The sequence below is a fragment of the Lonchura striata genome, chromosome 2, assembly GCF_050655825.1.
Source record: "Lonchura striata isolate lonStrDom1 chromosome 2, ASM5065582v1, whole genome shotgun sequence".
In the NCBI taxonomy this organism is placed as follows: Eukaryota; Metazoa; Chordata; class Aves; order Passeriformes; family Estrildidae; genus Lonchura; species Lonchura striata.
In genome coordinates, this window is record NC_140704.1 from 37,172,785 (window position 1) to 37,192,856 (window position 20,072).

A 20,072-nucleotide genomic window follows, 5' to 3' on the forward strand; every position below is an offset into this window, starting at 1 on the left:
ACTTAGGTGTGTGTCAGGCAAAGTAAAAGTAGTTTAAATAGTGGACAGTTGATAACACTGTTGTTCTCATATGCAGCCTAGTGTGCCACCAAATAGCACAAGCTCAAATGTGGTACCTCTTTTTCTGGGAAAGGCACTGGGCAAAGCAGGGACAAAATTATTATAAACTGTTATGAGTGCTCCACAACAGCTAGGATCCAAGTGGAGCCTTGTTCACCAATCTTTACAAGAAATTTGTTTTGTTTCTGTCTGGTTGATGCTAACTTGCACTCAGTGCAGGACCAACTAAGCCTAGACTGCTGGTTTTGAGAGTTGCAGCTACAGAATCAAATTGCAGCTGCTGAGTTGCTTCTAAACAGTGCTTATGCCACCACATAAGATGGGGACAGAGTACACAGGCCTGTAATGCCCACTGCTGACATTAGTGCCCTTGGAGCAACTATGGAAACTACCAAAAGAACAAATTCACTCAGAGCTATTTCCAGATAGTAAGATGTTTATTCTAAGATTCAACATGAAACTATAGCCATCACATAAACAAGATCTGTACAAACACAGTTATTAAAAATACTTGCTGCTCCAAACATTTTAAGTGCCTGAAGTTCACCCATACAATGACATTCACCATCTAGCTTATCTATCAGAGATTTCTCATATGCTCGCAGATCCATTCAAAAGGAGCTTGAATAGAATCACTTCAGTTATAAAAGTAATCAATCCATATCATTAAAAATAAGTCACTAAAACAAATCCAGGCCCCCTTAATCTGATATCCTTAGTACTAGACACACAACTATTTACATATTTATATAACATATTGTGCAACAAAATATTTAATCCAGGAAATTACTTTCTTCATGGCAGAAGCATGGTTTTGCTGAGAAACTCAAAGACAACTAACCAATTTCTCATTGGATATTTTCATAGAATCTTTCTTATGAGAATGTCGTTTAGCGTCTTTTTTCATCTTGAAAATTGGAGAGCAGAGGAACTTTGTATCTGTAAATGGATCTCCTCTCCTGAGTTTCCTGTTTGAAAAAAAAGGGCAAAACTGAGTTCTGTTCCCTATGTTACTTAAAACAATAACTTTTAGCTAGTAAGCTCCATTTCACATGAACTAGGCTGTATTACTAACTCTAGAATTTGAGTTCTTTGAGCTCTTTTTTTTAAGACCTTGATTTCAAGATCTAAATAAGCCTTTCAAATCCTCTATTGGATGGAATATCATGTACTTTATGTCAAACTGAAAAGTAAAGACACCTACCCTGCAATACTTGGTTCTTTGTAGTTCACAGTAACAGTACAGCTTCGCCGTTTGCGTTTTGGAGACTGAAGAAGTCCTTCACCTTCAGGGACAATTTCTGCATCCCCAGTGCTGGGGAGCACTGCAGCTCTATTGGTAACATCACAGAGATGCCCACGAGATCGGTCAGAAGGCTGCTCTGTGAAGAAATTAGGCACAGTTCGGATAAGTGAGCTTTAAGGAAAATCTAACCATTCTTAAAACATTACTGTGTTGGTTGTTATTAAAAACAAAAAAAAACTAAAATAAAAAAGCCTATATCTCCTAAATAATGTTATCTTTCAAGAAAACAAAACCAATGACAGAAAACTTTCTGTACTTACTAATAGACTTACGACTTGATTTGTTTTCAGTCTCTTCTTCATGACTGAGCTTCTGCTCACGCTGTGCCAAACATCTTTTAGACCTTGGCCTTGGATGGATTGGTGATGTAGGGCTCTCATCCACTGAACTTTGCCTTTTCTTTGATTTACTCTTGTAAGGCTCATAGAGGCTGTCATCTGAGTCACCTCCAGTACTGCTTGACTCAATGGTATTGGTTTCAGCTGAGTCTTCTTCACCCTCCACTTCAGTATCACTGCCGCCTGTCGTGTTTTGTCGAAAAGGTGTAAGATGGACACTCTCTTCAAAATGGAAGTCATAAGCATCACTGATGCCACCCAAGAAATTCTGCTTTTCTTTAGAAGACTCTTTACCCAGTTTTCCTTGTCTTTGTTGCGAAGTAAGTGGCCATTCCAGTTTTCCTTTCTGGCGCTTTTCTTTCTTTCGTTGAGGGTTTTCTCTGCTTTTACACTTCGGTTGTTTAAGATCAGAATTACATTTTAATTTGAACTTTGCAGTTTCAGAAGTTTTCTGCCTCAACACTAGCTCTGAATTGACCTTGCTTTCATTCAAGTGAGGAATAGCTGCATTTACATTTCCTGTAGCACACTTCTCTAGACTTTCCTCAAGCCTAATTTCCTTCTGTTCAGAAAGTTCTTCTACTGAATCAGGTAATTCTAAATGGTCCAAGACATCAGTGCAAATTACATCAGGGTTCCTCATCGTCAAAAAGCGACGTCTGGTGGATACACTTTTTGGTAACCCGTTACCAAATCCAAACTTTATACTTGAAGAAACATTTTCCAGCTCTGGTTCTGTGTTTTTCAGATGAAAATCAGATGGCTGTCCTTGTAATTGAAGGGAAAATGTCATATTAAAGGCAAACAGAAAAACCATTTTAAGATTTTGTGCAAAAAATCTGAACCTGTCAAAAATTCAGACTATTCTTTGGGTTTTCTCTACAGATTTTTATAAACTAGTATTTGGCAATTGAGATAAGCTCTGTTTAATATAGCTTCCATGCAGAAAGCAGTTAGGCAATATAACACTAGTATTTTCCTATAAACTGTTCCTTTTGGAAAGGTTATTGACAGATCATTTATTTTCCTGAGTATTTTGCTTTGTTAACAAGTTTTTATTGATTTCATAAGTGCTAACAACTGTATAAAGGCAATTTTACTTGGTTGAACTCTTTGATAGATAATGAAACTGGACTGCAGCTATAGAGAAGATAAAGCAGTTTCAAATTCCTCCCCATTTTGCCAGACATCTCCATTCAAAAATTTTACCAGCATTAGTATTTTCCCTTTATGACAAACAGAAAGTTACTTATTAGTTCCTTCACAAGCAGCAATTTTTTTAACTTGTACTGTCACATTGTTTTCCTAATTCAAAAACAGAGCAATGTCTGATACTTTGATTTAGTTACCTTCGCTTGGAATTATATTGGTAAAGGAAATGTCACTGTCAGATTCCACACAGATCTTTGACAAAGAATTTCTGTCACCACGAGCTTCCATCTCATTCGGAAGTACTGGACCATCTTCAAGAACACACTTTAAAGGTCCTCTAGAGAAAATACCAAAGATAGTGTTTACTGAACAGCAATAGAATTTAACACAAGGAAGTTTTCATTACATGGGGTTGTTTCCCTTTTTCCAGTCAGAAAATTAAAGTCCCTGTAACAGAGTTTCCAAACATAGACAGGCATTAATCAATGATACTTACACCGGATGTGTTGGTCCTGTGACACTGCAACTGTTTCCAGGACCTGAAGAAAGCACTCTCTGATTCTGTCAACAAAATAAATCTTACTGTGATGAAAAGGCTGAAACAGGCTTGCACTATCTACAAATTTTAGACAACAGCCAAGTTACCCCAGGAAGCACCAAAGAGGCCCTTAACTCTTTCTGTCTAGCTAACACCAAGTGCTGTGGGTGTTAGCCAGCCACCTTCTCAGCCTCTGCACATCAGCGCATTCATCTCCAGCTCAATCCTACAAGCGGGCAGGGGAAGGAACTGTGCATAAAATCCCAGGAAATCAGGGTGCTCCAACCACTGCATAGCAGAGCCTCAATCCCATTTATAACTTACTGACACTTCCCCACAGTGTGCACCCCTGGAATACTGGGAACTGTGGGACTACTCCTTCCTCTGAACTAGGGCTCAGATCTAAAAATCTACATGCATCTATGGTGGAAGAAGTGAAGACAATCAGTAACAGAAATCCTGCTCCTCAAGAGGAAAAGGCACTTACTAGGCCTATGGAACACAAATTCTTTGCTGGGCCAAGGAGCATGATGGAGTCCTGTAAATTCTGAGACACTTTGGAAATTATCTCATTCAAGGCTGACAGTTGGTTCTAATGGACAAAGGAAGGACAGTAACACTGTTACTATTGTACTCTATTATCAATTACAAACTTATCAGCATTATGAGATAACTAAAATCTGAAGAAACCGCTGTCAGGTGTGTTCACATGTGATAAGCTCCCCACAAAATTCACAGAAGACAGACTTTAATTTTTGTTAATTAAGATTTTATGTTTACTCTTTCTTATTTTAAATAAATGAGAAAGAGAATTGAAAAAAAAAAATTCATTACCACATGTCAATGTATCCAAAGCAGCATACCAAGTTAGGTGAAAAAACCCATTGAACATACTGAGTTAATGTTTTATGAAGCATTTAAGATCATAACGATATCTATCAATGGATTGGTACAGATTTTGATGTTCAGCTTCACTAGCTCATATAGTAATTATTAAAAATACCTCCACATGTCCTTGTTCTTGCTGGAACCTATGATTTCTTTGCAAGTCAAACATCTGAGCCTTCAAAATGTGATAATCTTTCCTTAGCTGAAGAATGGTATCTTCAGCTTCCCTCAGTTTGAGCTTGTGTTCTTGCAAGGACAGAGCCAGGTCTCTATTGTTTGCTTGAATGATCTTAATTTTGTTGGAGTTGTTGGCTGCAACACAACAGTAAGTGTTTCAAATGGCTTTGAAAAGAAAACAAATAAAAGATAAATCCTAAGATACTTGGGCATCTTACTTGCTCTTTTGGCCTTTACAGTGGAAAACTTGGTAGTTTTACCCAGTCTTGACCATTTCTGAATTCTTTTCTCTTTCATGCGTTGTTTTATATCACTCAGACTGTCTTTGAAGGACTTCCTCGAGTATTCCGCCATCTTCTACCTTTAAAAGTGGAAAATGTGAGGAACCCACGAAGCTGGGGTTGCACCACGCGCCCCCAGCACCAAAAGAAAAGGCACAGGGACAGATGAATAAAGCTCGGGGCAGTTTTAAGCGGAGGTACACACACAGCAGAGACCCACAACCAGGAAAAGACACCAGATCTGGCCACTCTCACCGCAGCTGCTGCGGCGAGGCCGTCCCGGCCGCGCGGTGCCGGAACTGCAAAGCGCTCGGTGCCCGCGGCAGAGCTCTAAACACCGGAGCCAAGAGCTCGGCTCGGTCTCCCGAGGTGCCGGCAGCCGGCCCCCTGCTCCTCTAGCTGCCGGCCCAGCGCCCCAGCACCCCGCACCGCCCGGCCGTACCTCCCCGGGAGGGCGAGCGCAGAGCCGGGCACCTCCCCGCCGGCCGCGGCCGCCGGAGCCCCGGCGGAAGCGGGAGGGCCGCACGACTGCGGGCGCAGCCGCGGCCCGGATTTTCCCTCGTCCCGCAGCTCGGTGTCCCCTCTCTGCGCACGTCCAGCGCCTCGTCTCCCCGCGGCCCGGCAGTGCCCCGGCCCGGCTGTGCTCCGGCCGCGCCCGGGAGGCGCAGGAGCGGCCGCTCGGCCCCGCGGGGCGGCACCTCCGCGCCCGCCGCCGCCACGCGCCGTTCAAACGCCGCCGCCGCCGCCTCCCATTGGTGCGTCCCGAGCCCGCGTCACGCCGCGAGCGCCGCGCGCACCCGCGCCTGGCCCCGCCCGCCGCGGCGGGGTGAGGGGCTGCGGTCCGGCGGGCTAAACGCCGTAATTTGGGGTGCTTTACTGCCTGTGGCCGCTCCTTGCAGCAGTCAGCCTCTCACTCTGCAGCTGCACTGTGAGAGTTACCCACGGCCAGGCCGCGAAGTGTAGGGAGAATGCCTTTGCTAACGATTAGACGGGTGAAGGTGTGCGTACCAAAGTCTCTGAAGTGGCTCTCGGTGTCTCTAACTTCGGGCAGCAGGTTTGTTGCGTTGCCCAGGCAGCTTGGCTTGTGAAACAGACAAGGGGCTGCATAGCCTGGACTTCTGAACTTTGGGGTAAAATAGTGTGTTCAATGGGGCAATGAATATGTGCCAGGCGGTTCGGAAAGGCTGCACCTTCCTGGTACCTCAGCAGTGGGGAAGGGAAGAGGGCAACCTGCGGCTGGGAGCTCAGGATAAAAGGATGCTGTGTCCTCCGAAACCTCAAGAGAGAAAACTCTGCATGTGTATGTCCCAGTGAACTCTATTCAAATAAACTTACAGGACTCCTCTATCTCTTTTTTGGCCATAAGCCTCTCTGGTGTAAAGTGGATTTTCCTGACAAGCGTGAGCGAATTTACATCTTCAGTGTGCTTATACACATCTTTGCGGTGTGCTGAACCACTGAGAGAAATGAGAGAAAAAAAATCACCTAAACGATGTCTTATTAACAGAATAAATGGTATTCTTGATTCTGTTAAAACAGCATTTCATAGCTGCTGCACTTTTTTTTGGTCTTACAGCTATTCCTGATTTCCTGTTTTATTCATTACAGCTTGGATGTGTTGTAGCAATCTGATTTCAAACTTGAAAAATTCTCATGGATCGTGACAGAAACCATGCTGTACATGCTTTTGTCCTTTCCTGCTCCGTGCAAGTTCATGTAATTTTTGTTTTTTTCAGTTCAGCCTTGAAGGCCTCATCTGTGTAGTTTTTACAGTAGTATAAATGAATATTTAACTTACTCTCCTACTTCATCAATTGATACCATTAAAGTTGGTGCTGCATTCCTATTAGCAAAGAAGTTGTCCTGCAAACCCGGCCCTGGATGCAATGTGACAATTCCCTTTGGAGACATGAGATCATGTAAAAAAACCATATTTTCTTTAGGATTCAGCATGAAAAATTATGAGCAATTCACACACAATATAGACACACTTACTTACTAGTAACACACAAAACCACAGCAACACACAGTCTTATTTTCTCATTACATGTATTTTCTATTTTCTTGTCTGCTTGACAGCATCTAAGTAATATCCACCAGGCCATCCTTCCAGCCCCAAAAAACTCTCCCAAAACAAAACCAAACCTCACGGGCTTGGGGGGAAAGGAAAATAAATGTTTTTAAAAACCTAACCAAGCAATCAAAAAAACCCAAAACCACCTCAGTTTCCCTTCCCCTTTCTCCCTCCCTCACCAAACCAGAAGAAAAAGCAGAGACACGGTGGACATTAAAAATCACATAGTTTGTAGAAATGCTGTTTTTTTGCTATTGTATGATTAGCTTCACATCCCCTTCCCTCAGGCCCCTTTCTGTTTTAAAGGCCATAATTGGGTGCATGCCTCTACTCAGCCACAGCAAAAAGTGTCACCTGGAGCCTTGCAAATCTCTGTTTCTAAACATAGATGAAAATATCTAGTTTAACTCAGCATCTGGGGGCTTGGAGGGTTGTTTTTCAGCCTTTTAAATTTTTTTTCCAGCTAGGCACAGCTATTCTAACCCAAAGCAATACCTTTCCCTACAAACTTTGTCTTGCTTAAAGGCAGCAGGTGTTTTGCATTTGGCCAAGTAGCAATTGATAGTTCCCAGCAATGCTGGTGAGGTGTTTTATCCATTAGTCATTTATTAGCTTGACATAAATACACTGGTTGTGATTAAATGAACCCTGTTTTGATTAAAAAATAAAGCTTTCCCCATTACTAAGTGCCACTCTTAATTTTTTTTTTTTTGTCCTGAGTATATTTATATCAAGATTAAAAATCCTCTCTTCACATTTTTTTTCATTCTATTGTTCCCATATTACAGCTCTTTTAGAAACACTTTGGACTATTTCTGCAGATTATCTTTTATTTTCTGTATTCTAATTTCTATATCCTGATAATCACATTTTCCCTGTTACTGAGGTGTGCTCCTTTGTGCATTAGTCTCATCTCTAGACAGTTTTGTTTCTATTAGATTATTTGCAGGTTACACCCTCTGTATCATTTTACTTATTTATAGTGGAGGATTCCAAGTAGTGAATTTTTCTAGCTCAACTAAATCTTTGCTGTAAGCAGTTTCATGTTTTCCTCTATAAAGATTGATTCTGTCATTGATGCCAGAGTTGCTGTGGATTATTAGTTTATTTCTAGCGGGTGTACTTGTGTGGCAAAACAGCTGCTGCTGCAACTGGAATTGCAGTATGGAAAGATTTGCTCTCATCTTAGATTTGTTGTCTTGCATTACAAGGCAAGTTGTTTCATATAATGACAGCAAATTACAAGAATCTGAACTGGGATTCCGGGAGCATTCTGGATTCTTCTTATCAGAGTTGTCTTGAATGTGATATTACATGGTGATGTCCAATACATTCTGTTAGGGCTCAAAGGAAGTTGTTTTTCTCAACTAAGCAAACAACAAGGTATTAAATATCCTGTGCAAATTTAAATAAGTTACTTCTATTGCTACCAAAACCAATGACTTCAAATAAATGGAATTTTAACTTTTTTAGTGAGTGCTTATGAGAGACATTGATAAACCAGTACTTGATGGAAAATATTTTTACAACTTCTACTGGTTTCAATAACAGGATGAAGTGTATGGCTTTATAAGAACAGACGTTTAGATTTGTTGTATCTACTTTTTCACTTGTTTTGGTGATCACCAGTAGGGCACCAAAGAGCAGCCATGATGTGGTGACCAATGGCAAGCTTTTGTTGATGCAGGCAGCTGGGTAACCTCCAGATACCAAATTTAAATACCCCACCCATCTTTTAAACTGCTCCATGTCCAAGCCTACATCAGACAACCACAGTGGTGATATTGGTACTGTCTGGTGTTAACCATCAGAGTAGCTGAGTTAGGATGGTACATATGATTAATATTTTACTACCTCTACCACAAAGAGGTACAGAGCTGGAAATCACAATGTACAGAATACAGTGCGTACTGTGTGGACAAAAGGAAAAGTGCATGCAATGTACTGTTCTGTGTAGTACCAAATTAATGAATCCTGCAAGTGTCCTGTTAGAGGACATCCTTAGAAGTGGCTTTTACACATCAGCATTATTTCCTTCCTTTAGCCGAGAGAGAGACTGATTAGTGGCACACAGGACTGTCTTGCTTTCCATTACCTTTTGGGTTTGGGAAGATCATTTATGTTTTGCTGAATCAGCTCTGTTCTCATTTGCTGTGCCATGCTACTGCTGCTGCCTTGCAGTACTTTTCTGCTTGGCCCTTGGATGGCTCATTTGTGAGCTGCCTTCAAACTGATCAGCTCTGATCAGCTTGGAGGGGGATGTTTGTAGCCATCATTGTCTTGGAAGTATCATGACAGGAGTCTAAGAATATTTGATGCGTGGGAACTGCAAGGTGCTGATGCACACCCTTCTTCCCGAAAACAGAAAAGCAGCAAACATTTTTTGAAGAAGCTGGTGCAGACATATTTGAGTAAATAAGGTGTACTAGCTTGAGCAAGTTTGGCTGTAAATCCTGTAGAAATAATGACCTGAAAAGATTTTGACGACTGGATAATTGATATTTGTCCTTCGGCAAGGTTAAAAAGAGCTGTGAGCATTTTTTGGGTGTCATTATTTTTATGTATGTCCCTATGTGCTATTTCTTTCATATTTCAGAAAGATATATCAAATTAGAGCCATAAGTTGCTAAAGTTCAGACCATTTCTATTTTGGAATATGTTATTAGCATTATATTCTTTAAGTTATCCATAACCACTTTCTAATTAAAATGCTAATTTTTTCTTTCTCAAAAATAACTTTGTTCTACTTACAAGCAAAACTACAAATATAAGAGGAAAAGAAGCCTGAGTTAATTGAAACATGAGGCAACATGGGTTTCATTAAGCTAAAATTAATTAGCTATAAATCAGCATTCCTACATTAGTTGTATCAGTGTCTTTTTGATGCAAATATGTATTCTAAATTGTTCTAAATGCATATATATATATGTAAATCTTTATGTTCTAACTAATTCTAAAATGTTTTTAATTATTAATCCGTTTAATGTAAGTAAGGATGTGAAAGATTAATAAGTATCTTGATCTGTTCATGAGAAATATTCCAGAGACAAAAATATATGCAGTGATAATTATATGCATCAGATACAGCTGTGTCTTCCACTTTAAAAACTCTGGATTATATATGTCTGAGTTGCCACCAAATCTTTCCTTTTAGTGCCAGGGAAAATCCAGAATCCCAAAAGAATGTCTTAATCCCCAGCTGTATGCAACAATATAAGTGCCAATTGGAAATCTTGAAACTAAGTGGTCTAATGAGCAAAGAGGAATAATGTGTCAAAAGTGTAAATTAAATGTTAAACATTTTCTCAACATTTCTGTTGAGTACATACCTTAATTTATCATTGTACCACCTGTCAGTAGACCAGAACCCTGACTTTCTCCAGTACACAGCAGTTCCAGACCATGCAGTCAGAAGCAGCCTCCTCCCCCTCAAATTTTCTATCCCCAAGTCTCCTGCTCATCTCTGTCTCACATTATTGAAGTGAAGCTTAGCCCTGGTTCAAGGTTACCAGGCAGTAAACTTTTTTCTTTTTAAGCTTTGAAGGGTTTTTTTTTGTTTGTTTGTTTTGAGTTTTTTTTTAGCCATTTAGCCATTGAATGGAATATTTACTGACAAAACTATTTATTTTCCTTCTACTGTTTCCACCAGTTATTGCCTAGTTTGTCCTGATGAATAACTAGCTCAGTAGTAGAATATGCCACTGTAGCATGAAGAGACAAAGGCAAAAATGACCTGCTTAGTGGATCTTAATGATTATGATGATGATAATGATAATGATACTGTCAGGTATAGTAGAACGAAACTCATTCATGGCTACAATAATATATTTTTAGCTTTTCTTAATGCTAATACACCTGCCATAATCTGAGAGGTGAATATTAACCTTATGATAATAAGTACAGAAATCCTGGATCCTGATGGAACAGAGTGCCACCAGCTTCCCACTCTTGCATACCTTCTCTCTCTAGGTGCTGAAGTGTCAGTGGGGAGGGTCTTGGTTTACATGGGCAAACTTGAGGTTAAACCTGAGCTTTCTCTTTAAACGCAACTACTCCTATGTGTACACATTACATACAAGTATTTATTTGATGCCTTGTAGTAGTGTGTACAATCCTTACTGGCTCCTAAAGCCACTGGTAAAACATGATGAGAGACAGGGCTGAAGAAATTAACAGCAGCATTTGGTATGCACGTTGGCTGGGGCACACTGGTACTGGGTAGGGAAAAAATGTCTTGACAGGCAGCATTTCCTCTAGATCAGAATATTCAGTTAAGGAGGATTTTTATGAAGTGTGGAAAAGCAATTTTCCTTCCTGCTGGGGTTATATTGCTGCAGTCAGCTCTCAGAGGTTTGGGTCATGGGTGAATGACTTTCAAAGAGCTAATCATTGTTCATAGGTAGGAGACAGAGATATAGATTGACGATTTGTTCTCTCACAAGAGGTTCTGCACAAACACTTTTTACTGACTTTAGTCCACCACAGAGAACAAGACAGGGTAGACAGGGGAAGATAGGTTATAATAAGCTATGTAACTGTAATAGCCAAGGATAGAAAAAGAAGCAGACACCATTACCCCACAGTACTCCATTCAGTTCTGCTCTAGGTATGTTGCCCATATTAAAATAAGCAGGATTGCTTTATTGCTTAATGCTTTGTGGGAAATGCTGTGGGTAACACCAGACAGAAAACAAAGGCCAAGAAAGAGTGGTCAGTTCCGAAATAAAGCAATACCCTGCAACATCATTTGGTGCTTTTGTTGATAACAGATCTACTCACACTGAGGCTGCAGTTTCTTTTGAAAAAATGAGGGGTTTGAATGACAAATACTCATGAGGAACAACTGAAATCATAACTATATGGACAAAATGACATTATAACATTTGACATTAAAATGGCTTCTAAAGTTTGAGGATGTTTTGTTTCTGTAGCTTAGCTTGCCACTAACATCCTGATGTTTACTTGAACAGTTGAAACAGATCTGTCACCAGCAAAAGCTGTAAGTGGCATGACAATGGTAAAGAGATATGGAAAGACAGCTGAACTGCTGCAGATGTGAACTTCAAACATGACAAGATTTTTGACTGACAGAAAAGTGGAGCAGAGGCAGAATTCTCCAAGGTCTGTTATCTTTGCACTTCTCTCCTCCTCTGTATCTTGGTACCTTTTATCATTCTGTTACTGTGCTTTGCAACTGTACTGTAGTGTCCAGTGTTACAGCTTTTCCTTCCCACAGTTTCATCTGGTTTTCTGTCCTTTCAGAATATATTCTCCCAGTTTTATTGGAAAAATTATAATAAAAACATACAATATTGTTTTTTTTATATTTATAGGCAGATACAATAGGTATGGTAAGAATTATGGATTGTATTAAGAAAGGGGAAGCAAAAAACCAGTATGTTGAAAAAGACTGTTTTAATGGATATTCCATGATTCTTTTAGTTTATTTTGTGTAATTCAAATATTTAAAAATTTAAGTACATTTGAAAAATTAGATTCTGTGACAAAATTTCCTTAAATCTGAACTATTTAAATCAATAGAAATACAGCACAGCATTTGTCATGATAAAACAATTATAAAATTCTGGATTACTGAAAAATAAGTAATTAAACTATTATGTCACAAATTTTAATGTAATCAGTATGTTCTCAGAAATTTTTTCACTGTAGTTAAGCCAACAATTTCTAAAATAAAAGGTTGGGAGGAGACCTAATAAAAAACTTTCAAAATGCTTTAGTACAAAGCAGTTTTATAGAAACTTAATGAGATAAATTAGATTGAAGTAATGGTTTACCAAGAAATAAGCACAAATCTAAACAGAGTTTCTCAAATTACAGTTTTCTGTGCAGATGCTATAGAGAAAATGAAATTGCAGACATGGAGCCCACTCAACATGCAATCACATTCCTACATATCTCTCCTACCATGTTTGTGCTGGAAACTAGATGTAGACTATTGCAGAAGAGTCTACGAGTTCCTGTTATATACATTTAAATAAAGATACTTATTTCTGGCTTTCCTGCATCAGATACCCTGGGTGCTGCCCCAGTCCGCAAAGGAAATAACATACAGATACTCCTGGTCACCTTAGGCCAGCTAAGAAATGATAGCTAGCTCTAGGCCTCTCTTTTTTATCTTTTTTAAAAGAAACACAGAAGTTCTAGAAATAGGAGTAAAATACTGCTATGCATAAAATAGGAGCTCAATGTGCATGCCATATTTTATCTAATTGCCTGTAGACTGAACAACCACATATTACCCAGCTGGAAACCCATTTTAATTCTATTATTTTTATATAATTTGTCTGACTGTGCATTATTTTATAGTAAAGAGGCTTAGGTCTTAGTGCATGGTCTTCTGTAGTCAACTGGAGTACTTACTAGTGAGCAAGAAATGAGGGAGTCTGCAGTTGCCATAATTCTTTTGTTAAAAATGTTTTCATATGTCTCCCTTAGTACTTGCTTATTGTAGCTTATATGTTGCCTCATGAAAACTCGCTTGGCCTTTTTTTTAATCCTGAAATCTTACACAAAAGTACAATTTAAAATCAGAATTACCAGCTATTTCAATTATTTCTTTTCTTCAGTGCAGCCTTCAGCACAGATTTTACTAAGATTTACACTTGCTTCTTTTAATTTGCATCGTATTCTACCACCTTATTGGTCTCTGCTTCCTGACTAAGCTGCTGTTTGCTGGACAGTCAATTTACAGTTTGGGATAACTGATTTTTAACCCTAGAATGGGTGTCTTCTGATGGGCCAGTGGAATTTGGTGCTGCTAGCTTTTGTTAGAGACAATAATGTTAACACTAATTGTTCAGGATTGAAAGAATTGCATTTCTCACTAATTGATGCTGGAGTCCATAAACCATAAAAAGTCTGCAATTTTGAAGGAATAAAGTCCTAGAATGCTATGGACAGGATCTTGGTGAAAATCTAGGAAAAAAAACCCTAAGATTTTTCTTTGCCCTTGTGATCTTCAGCATGGAGAATATGTGTAATTCTGTCCCCCCCCCCCCCCCCCCCCACCAGGTGCAGTGTCAGACTTACAAGGAATCTAAGCAAAAATTTGGCTTTTAGAAGCATCCTAATGTATTCTTCAAAAGGAGTCAGTTCAGATCCAGAGGTGATTTTCCTTGCTATTTTATTCACACCCCCTGCCCTTCCTCAGAATAACAGCTGGATCTAGGACAGTAGCAGCTTCTATTGGTCTGCAAGGTTGTCTGTTCCCTCCTGTGCCAAGATGCAGAGTGGAATACAGCTTTGATGTGAAATGCCTCAGGCTTTCATCTTATAATGAGTGCCCTCAAAAGATCCAAACAATTCTAGGCTAAAAAAAGCTAAACTTCATTTAAATAAATAATTGCATTTCTACTTTTTTATATAAAGAAAACTTAAGGCAACTTGAGGTGGCACACACCTCAGTCAAAGAGATTTATGCATTGTTTCTTTTCTTTTCCACTATCACTGCAGACAGACCCTAGGTTTGAGCTGCTGTGCGCCCAAAATTTCTATGTAGTCCTCTTTGCAATTTCTATATTAATTTCTAATAGTTTGAATGTCCTATGTGTGTGTATGTATTAATGGGCATTGGTTTATGATTCTTTCCAATAGCTGCTGACCCCTTGCATTGGTTTTTCTGTTAGGAATTATTCAAAGTAAAACTATGAGGTAAAAAAAGACAGATTGCTCAGCCTTTCCATAGTCTTCCTCACCAAAAATAACAACTGCATGTAATAATGATGATAAAGGAAATCCTGCTGTTTATGGTAAAATTTACAATTGATTAACAGTGATATTTAAAACCTATCAACTGCATCACAGTAGTTTACAATTTCAGCAGAGCTACTTTTTCATGCCCCTGTGTGCTTGCAAAATCTAAGCCCAGGGTCTTTGGGTGGATTCACAGAGTCAATGCAGGCAGAATCCAAAGCAATTCCAGTTTCACAGTCAGGCTTTTCAGGTCTCTCCCTGGCCACCTAAAGTGCTTTAAAAACTTCTCTTTCAGAATGTGGGGTCATTCAAAATTAGTTTTGCAGAACACATTTTACGATAATCTTCTTTACACCTGTGAGTTTCATCCCCTTTGTTTTTAGCTGTCTAGAGCATGTTCTCTTAGACCTTACATGTCCTTGCTACCTTAAGGACAGTGTAGCGAGTTCATTCATACACATTCTTGATATTACAGCAGGCTTTCTCTCATTATCTATCTGCACCCGGAAGGTGTGGAATGAGTTTTAGGAAAATGATTTACTCTCCTGCCTCCCTCCTACCTTCCTATGATTCTCACAGGTGTTATTGCTGGAGTTACTAATAGTAAACCTATGGGTACTTATTTTCATCATCATCCAGTGGGACAAGTAAGTTCCTTGCATTGCTTCAGTGGTTTCACTTACCATCTACACATCAGTATAATCTATTTAAAATGTATGATATAGTGAAGTTCAAAGCCATCCAGCAAAATCCCATGTCACCAAATTAGGTTAATATTTAGTACCCTTTTGTGTTAGGTCTGAGTGTCGACTAGCAATCACAGCAATCGTCACTTGGTGGAGCCAGATTACTCTGCAAGTGAATGTGTTTTACAAATAGTTTGCAGAAAAACTATCAAAAGACCGAATTTATAAATAGTACTTTGGAGGAAGATAATAAAAAAAATTGTGGGACTTCACTTCAATACATCCTTTTAAAAATTAGAAGCTTTTCGTCTTTGCTTTTAATTACTCCAGCACAGAAGAAATATCAGACTTGCTGGCCAAAACAAAGGCTATCTCCTTTTGCTGGAATAAAATGGAAATACAGTATATTGGTATATTTGATAACATACATGCAAACCTGCAAGGATGAAGCCATAGGTGTCAATCTTTTAAAATTCAGAATGTTAATATTTATATGTTTTTACGTTATTTTTCCATGAATACTTAAAATTTATTCCGTACTTGTATCTCTCTTCTAAATGTTCTTCATAAAATCTGGAAAGACACCTAATTTATTTCTTGTGTAGAGAACAGATTATACTTGGAGAAAAAAATGAGGAGATACCACACTGTAAACACTTTCTCTATACTCTGCTAAATATGAAGAACTCTCATTAACTTTTCCTCACAACTTGTTTCTTTTCTATCCATATGAATGGGACACTATTTAAAGTGTCAACAGTAGAAGCATCTACTCATTCTGTACTGTACTGTGCATACTGTAGTAAAGAATTTGGGGAATGTATGGTTCTCTCTGCCATTGTGATACTCAGTGATCAGAGGTTACTCCTGGGAGTGTGTGTATTTTCTTGTGGTTTTGTGTGGGTTTTGTTCCCTGTTATTCTAATTTTTAGGGTTTCTGTGCATTGAGTTCCTCTGAGATGGATAAGGATAGGTATTTTTGAGGAGTTGTTCTGACTACCATGTGAATAAAATCTTACACTTTCAATATATTCTTTAGACTTGTCAGATCTCATTTGCCAGGAATCGACTCCGTCATCTGAGCTCAAGCTTCATATTTTATTGCATATTAAATTGAGCACATGGTTCTTTCCTGGTTGGTGACCCCCTGTGCCAAAAAAAGCCAGTTCTTCCAATCAGTCATTTGATATATCTGACAGATATATCCAGCAACCAGGGCTATAGAACAGGAGAGAAGCCACAACACTGGGGAGAGGAGCTTAAGATTGGCCAGTTTATACTCTGAAATCCAAGTTAAAAGACAAAATTCTCAGTGACATAATGGCATCACAGTCCCACACATTGTATGTCTTTGCTCCCAGCTCCCGTGTGTGTTTTTAGAAGTACATCTGCTTCCCTGACCTGTCGAGTCAGATGACAGTTGAGATTTTCAAGCCTTCGAGATACTGGCAAACCTGGCACAGAGTGTTCTTATGACTTTTCCTAGCCTAGTATAAAAAAAGTGAGAAGCTTCTTGAAAATCTGATATTCCAGCTTCCTAGACTGTACATGCAAAATCATAATAGAGACATTATTCAGAACAACTTTGATTTTCTAAATAATTAGATTTCCACAATTATTTTTGCATAGAACACATTCTTTCTCAGTGAATAAAAATATGCATAATGAAAACTAACCATATTTCTAGAACATCTCCATTTATAACTGTGGGCAGCAACAAGATATATGTTAAGGAGAATTAAAACTTACTGTGTTTCTCCCTGGCAAGAGAGGAGGAAAAAAAAGGTATATTAAACCTTCATGTAAAGAACAGATCATGTTTTATGGAAAGACAGCAATGACATTACTGGTAAAAAAGAGGAAAGGTCCAACAGAAGAAAAACTTGAAATACAGAAGTGACTTTCCCACTTACAGAAGGGCAGGATGTGCTCTGTTAATGTTGGAAGATGGAATAGGGACAGGATAGATATGAGGGGTTGGTTTTGCACATCCAGAATATCCGGAAAGAACCTTTTTGTGGCCTCTTTCTGAATCACTGTCCAGAACTTCTATTCAGGCAAAATGATGGCAAGTGTTAAATTTTTCAGTGTTTTTCCAGATGATGAAGTCTGTGGAGGTTTTGGGGATGGGGGATTTTTTTTTTTTGTGGTTTGTTTCTAACTGGATAGCTCTATTTCTCTTTTATATTTTTGGTTACACCCTGTCAATTTGCATTTGGTTTCTCTGCCTTTTCTTAGGATAAGCATACTTATTACAAGTCACACAGGATGTGTGATATCCTTGAGCAGGAAAGAAAATTTTTGAATTTTTTTTCTTTTTCTGTATTTCTTCTGTGATACCATTTGAACAGCTGTTTCTAGCTCTGCCAACAAGGGAGAGAGGTTCTCAGCTGAAGGGTTTTAAAAGTTCATTAATTTAATTTATTCTGCCTCTCCAAAACAGATTTGCATTGTCATTGATATAGTAGCTCTTATCTGGGTTTTTTCCTCTTCCTTCCTCCCCAGTTGAATTGGAGATTTACAAACAAAATCCCTGATTTCATGCATTTCCTAACTGCTATGTCTAGTTTCATTCCTTTTATATAAACTACTTGCTTTGATGTGCTCTTATTTTCATTCAGTTTATTGCTCTTTTCTTTTTTTCTATTCTCCCTGTGGTTTTGTATCATCAGGAAATTTCACTTCTTCCTGAATGCATCTTCATCCAGGTTAAAAGGGAGACACAGTCAATCAGTCAGTAAATCCCTACTCCCTGGAAACACAGTCAGCACCAGCTGTAGCTCAATTAAACTCAACACTTGAATAGTTCACAAGAGAACCCATGCTTGTATACACACATTAATCAAATAAATCCATTTTAACCTGTAGTCATATTCCAAACTTTCAGTTAATATTTTGGACAGTAAAGAGTGGGCTGAAGATATGTGATGCAAGTAGCAGATAATTAAACCTTCTCGGCATAATGTTTAAGCTTAAGATGTCCTGACATACACACAAAACAAGGTATACTAAAGGAACCTAAAATATATGGAGTTTACATGCCTAAATGTTGATGAACACTTCTCCTGAATAATACAAGAAACTCAGCTGTTCAGAACCACTTGACATCTTTCTAATTTGAAAACAAAGAAAAAGATTTTAGTTTTTACTATTTTTCCCCTAGATTGTTGATGCACACTTTGTAGAAGACTATTTATGTACATCTTCTTAAGTCAACTTTAAAAACATTGTAAATAAAGTTATGTTTATGCTATTGAGACAGAATGTCTGTCTCCATTTCTTAATTCTGCAGATATTAAGAATATTTCCCGAGGATCAATGATTTCATAGTCCATATTTAAAAGAACTTGTATGTAACATTATGTGCCTAAGTCCTGCTGACTCCATGTTAATGAACCATACTGCCTTGACCATGGGACTGTACTTTACAGCCAACAGACCCCTACTAAAGGGCACTCTAGCTGAAAAGCACCCCAGTCTGTGGAGAATACAGGCCATGTCAGACTCTATTCTAGCTTTCTAGTCTCATTCATTAAATGTCTTCTGAACAGATTTCAGACAAGGTCAGGCTGGCCATGCTGATTGCTATTTAGAATGTGTTCCAAAAACAGCAATACTGCCACTGGTTGAGAATATTTTACTGAAATTACTTTTGTCATTAAGTGACTGGTTGTCAAACTGAAGCATATTTAGCTTAGTTTGGGACAGCTATCTTGACTCCATGCTGGAGAGGGATAAAGATGGACAAGTAGTTGTCCCAAACCACAACAATCAAGTTCACAAACACTACTGGGATCAAGTCCTGGCTGCAGTAAAATGTTTGAGTGTTTATAGATAACATATATATGCAACAGTTCCACCCCAAAAAACCTGGTGCTCATGCCTTGTTTAGACCAGGTTGTATACCATGGTGAACCTGATCTGGAAGTGTCAGGGAAAGCATGCTTTCTCTTGGTGAGAACCTTCAAGAAGCTTTAGTTGCATCCTCATGTGAAGTGAAAAATATTTGAAATGTGGAATTACATGAGAAAATACTTTTTTTTCACAGCTGTATTTAAAATCCCCTTTTATCAAAAGTGGTGAGGGAACATTTTTTGGTGATAGACTAGTAGACATAGCTGTGAAAATGTTTTCCTTGTCACAGGCCATCAGCAGTGATCCTCCCTTGGGCTGACAGCAGTGATACAGACAGATCACTTCCCACACCCTTTGCAGTAATTGAGTTGGATTGCTTGAAATGAAATCATGTGTTCTTTGGCTGTGTGGCTCTCGCTTGCTCCGTCACAGGGATTGTCTACGCCGGCTAGCTTATCCCCTTCAGGTGACCGGAGGGAGCCACGAGTGTGGCTGCCCCCAGCTCCTGTCTCAGAGCGCTGGGTGGCAGTGATTGCCTCGGCGTGGGTGACGAAGGCACGGCAAAGCCACGATGATCCAAAGCAAAGGAATAGGGAGCGGACACCTGTATGAGGTCTGCAGAGCTTTTATTCTCCCAAACCGGGACAGTGACAGATGTCCAACAACCTGGGGTCTGACAGGGGGTTATAAAGGGTGTGGGCGTGAGGGGGATGAACACAGAACAGCCAACAGGAAAGGATTACATCACTGCAGGGGGCCAATGAGGAGAATTTAGGGAGGGGAAAGGCTTCCAGGGACCAATACTGACAAGAACAGGGATGATTGACATTGAACTTTCTAGAAGAAAATGGGGGTGGTTTCAGGGATTGACAGGTAAAGAGGGCAGTACCACCTGGACTGACAGGGATATTTCTAGATACTGAGGGAGATTGACAACCCTGTGGCAGGAAAACTTTTGTGGCCAGCAGATAGGGAAAGACCATTCTAGGGAGGAATAGGGGACA

The 20,072-nt window shown here is 39.3% G+C and overlaps 1 protein-coding gene across 2 annotated transcripts; it reads right to left on the bottom strand.

Annotated features, from left to right (window-relative positions):
- Positions 1–476: 476 nt before the first annotated feature.
- Positions 477–5,490, bottom strand: SGO1 (shugoshin 1). 2 transcript variants are annotated; one of them, XM_085568900.1, is made up of 9 exons: positions 5,183–5,478; positions 4,678–4,820; positions 4,398–4,594; positions 3,882–3,986; positions 3,353–3,417; positions 3,054–3,193; positions 1,627–2,472; positions 1,265–1,442; positions 477–1,028 (listed from the first exon to the last, which is right to left on the bottom strand). In XM_085568900.1, the coding sequence occupies exons 2-9, from the start codon at positions 4,811–4,813 to the stop codon at positions 887–889; spliced, it is 1,809 nt and encodes a 602-aa protein (XP_085425026.1). In that variant the 5' UTR covers positions 4,814–4,820; positions 5,183–5,478; the 3' UTR covers positions 477–886. The 2 variants fall into 2 exon arrangements, with proteins under 2 accessions (XP_085425026.1, XP_085425032.1); XM_085568906.1 differs by lacking the exon at positions 3,882–3,986 and having other exon boundaries at positions 5,183–5,490.
- Positions 5,491–20,072: the final 14,582 nt, after the last annotated feature.

What these genes read in the sequence shown, in the direction of transcription:
- SGO1 (XM_085568900.1), bottom strand. Translation starts at nt 4,813, where the DNA reads ATGGCGGAATACTCGAGGAAGTCCTTCAAAGACAGTCTGAGTGATATA. An exon ending in TGTAAAGGCCAAAAGAGCAA is followed by an intron (nt 4,595 to 4,677) that starts GTAAGATGCCCA and finishes GTTGTGTTGCAG; the next exon opens with CCAACAACTCCAACAAAATT. An exon ending in ATTTGTGTTCCATAGGCCTA is followed by an intron (nt 3,418 to 3,881) that starts GTAAGTGCCTTT and finishes TTTTGTTGACAG; the next exon opens with AATCAGAGAGTGCTTTCTTC.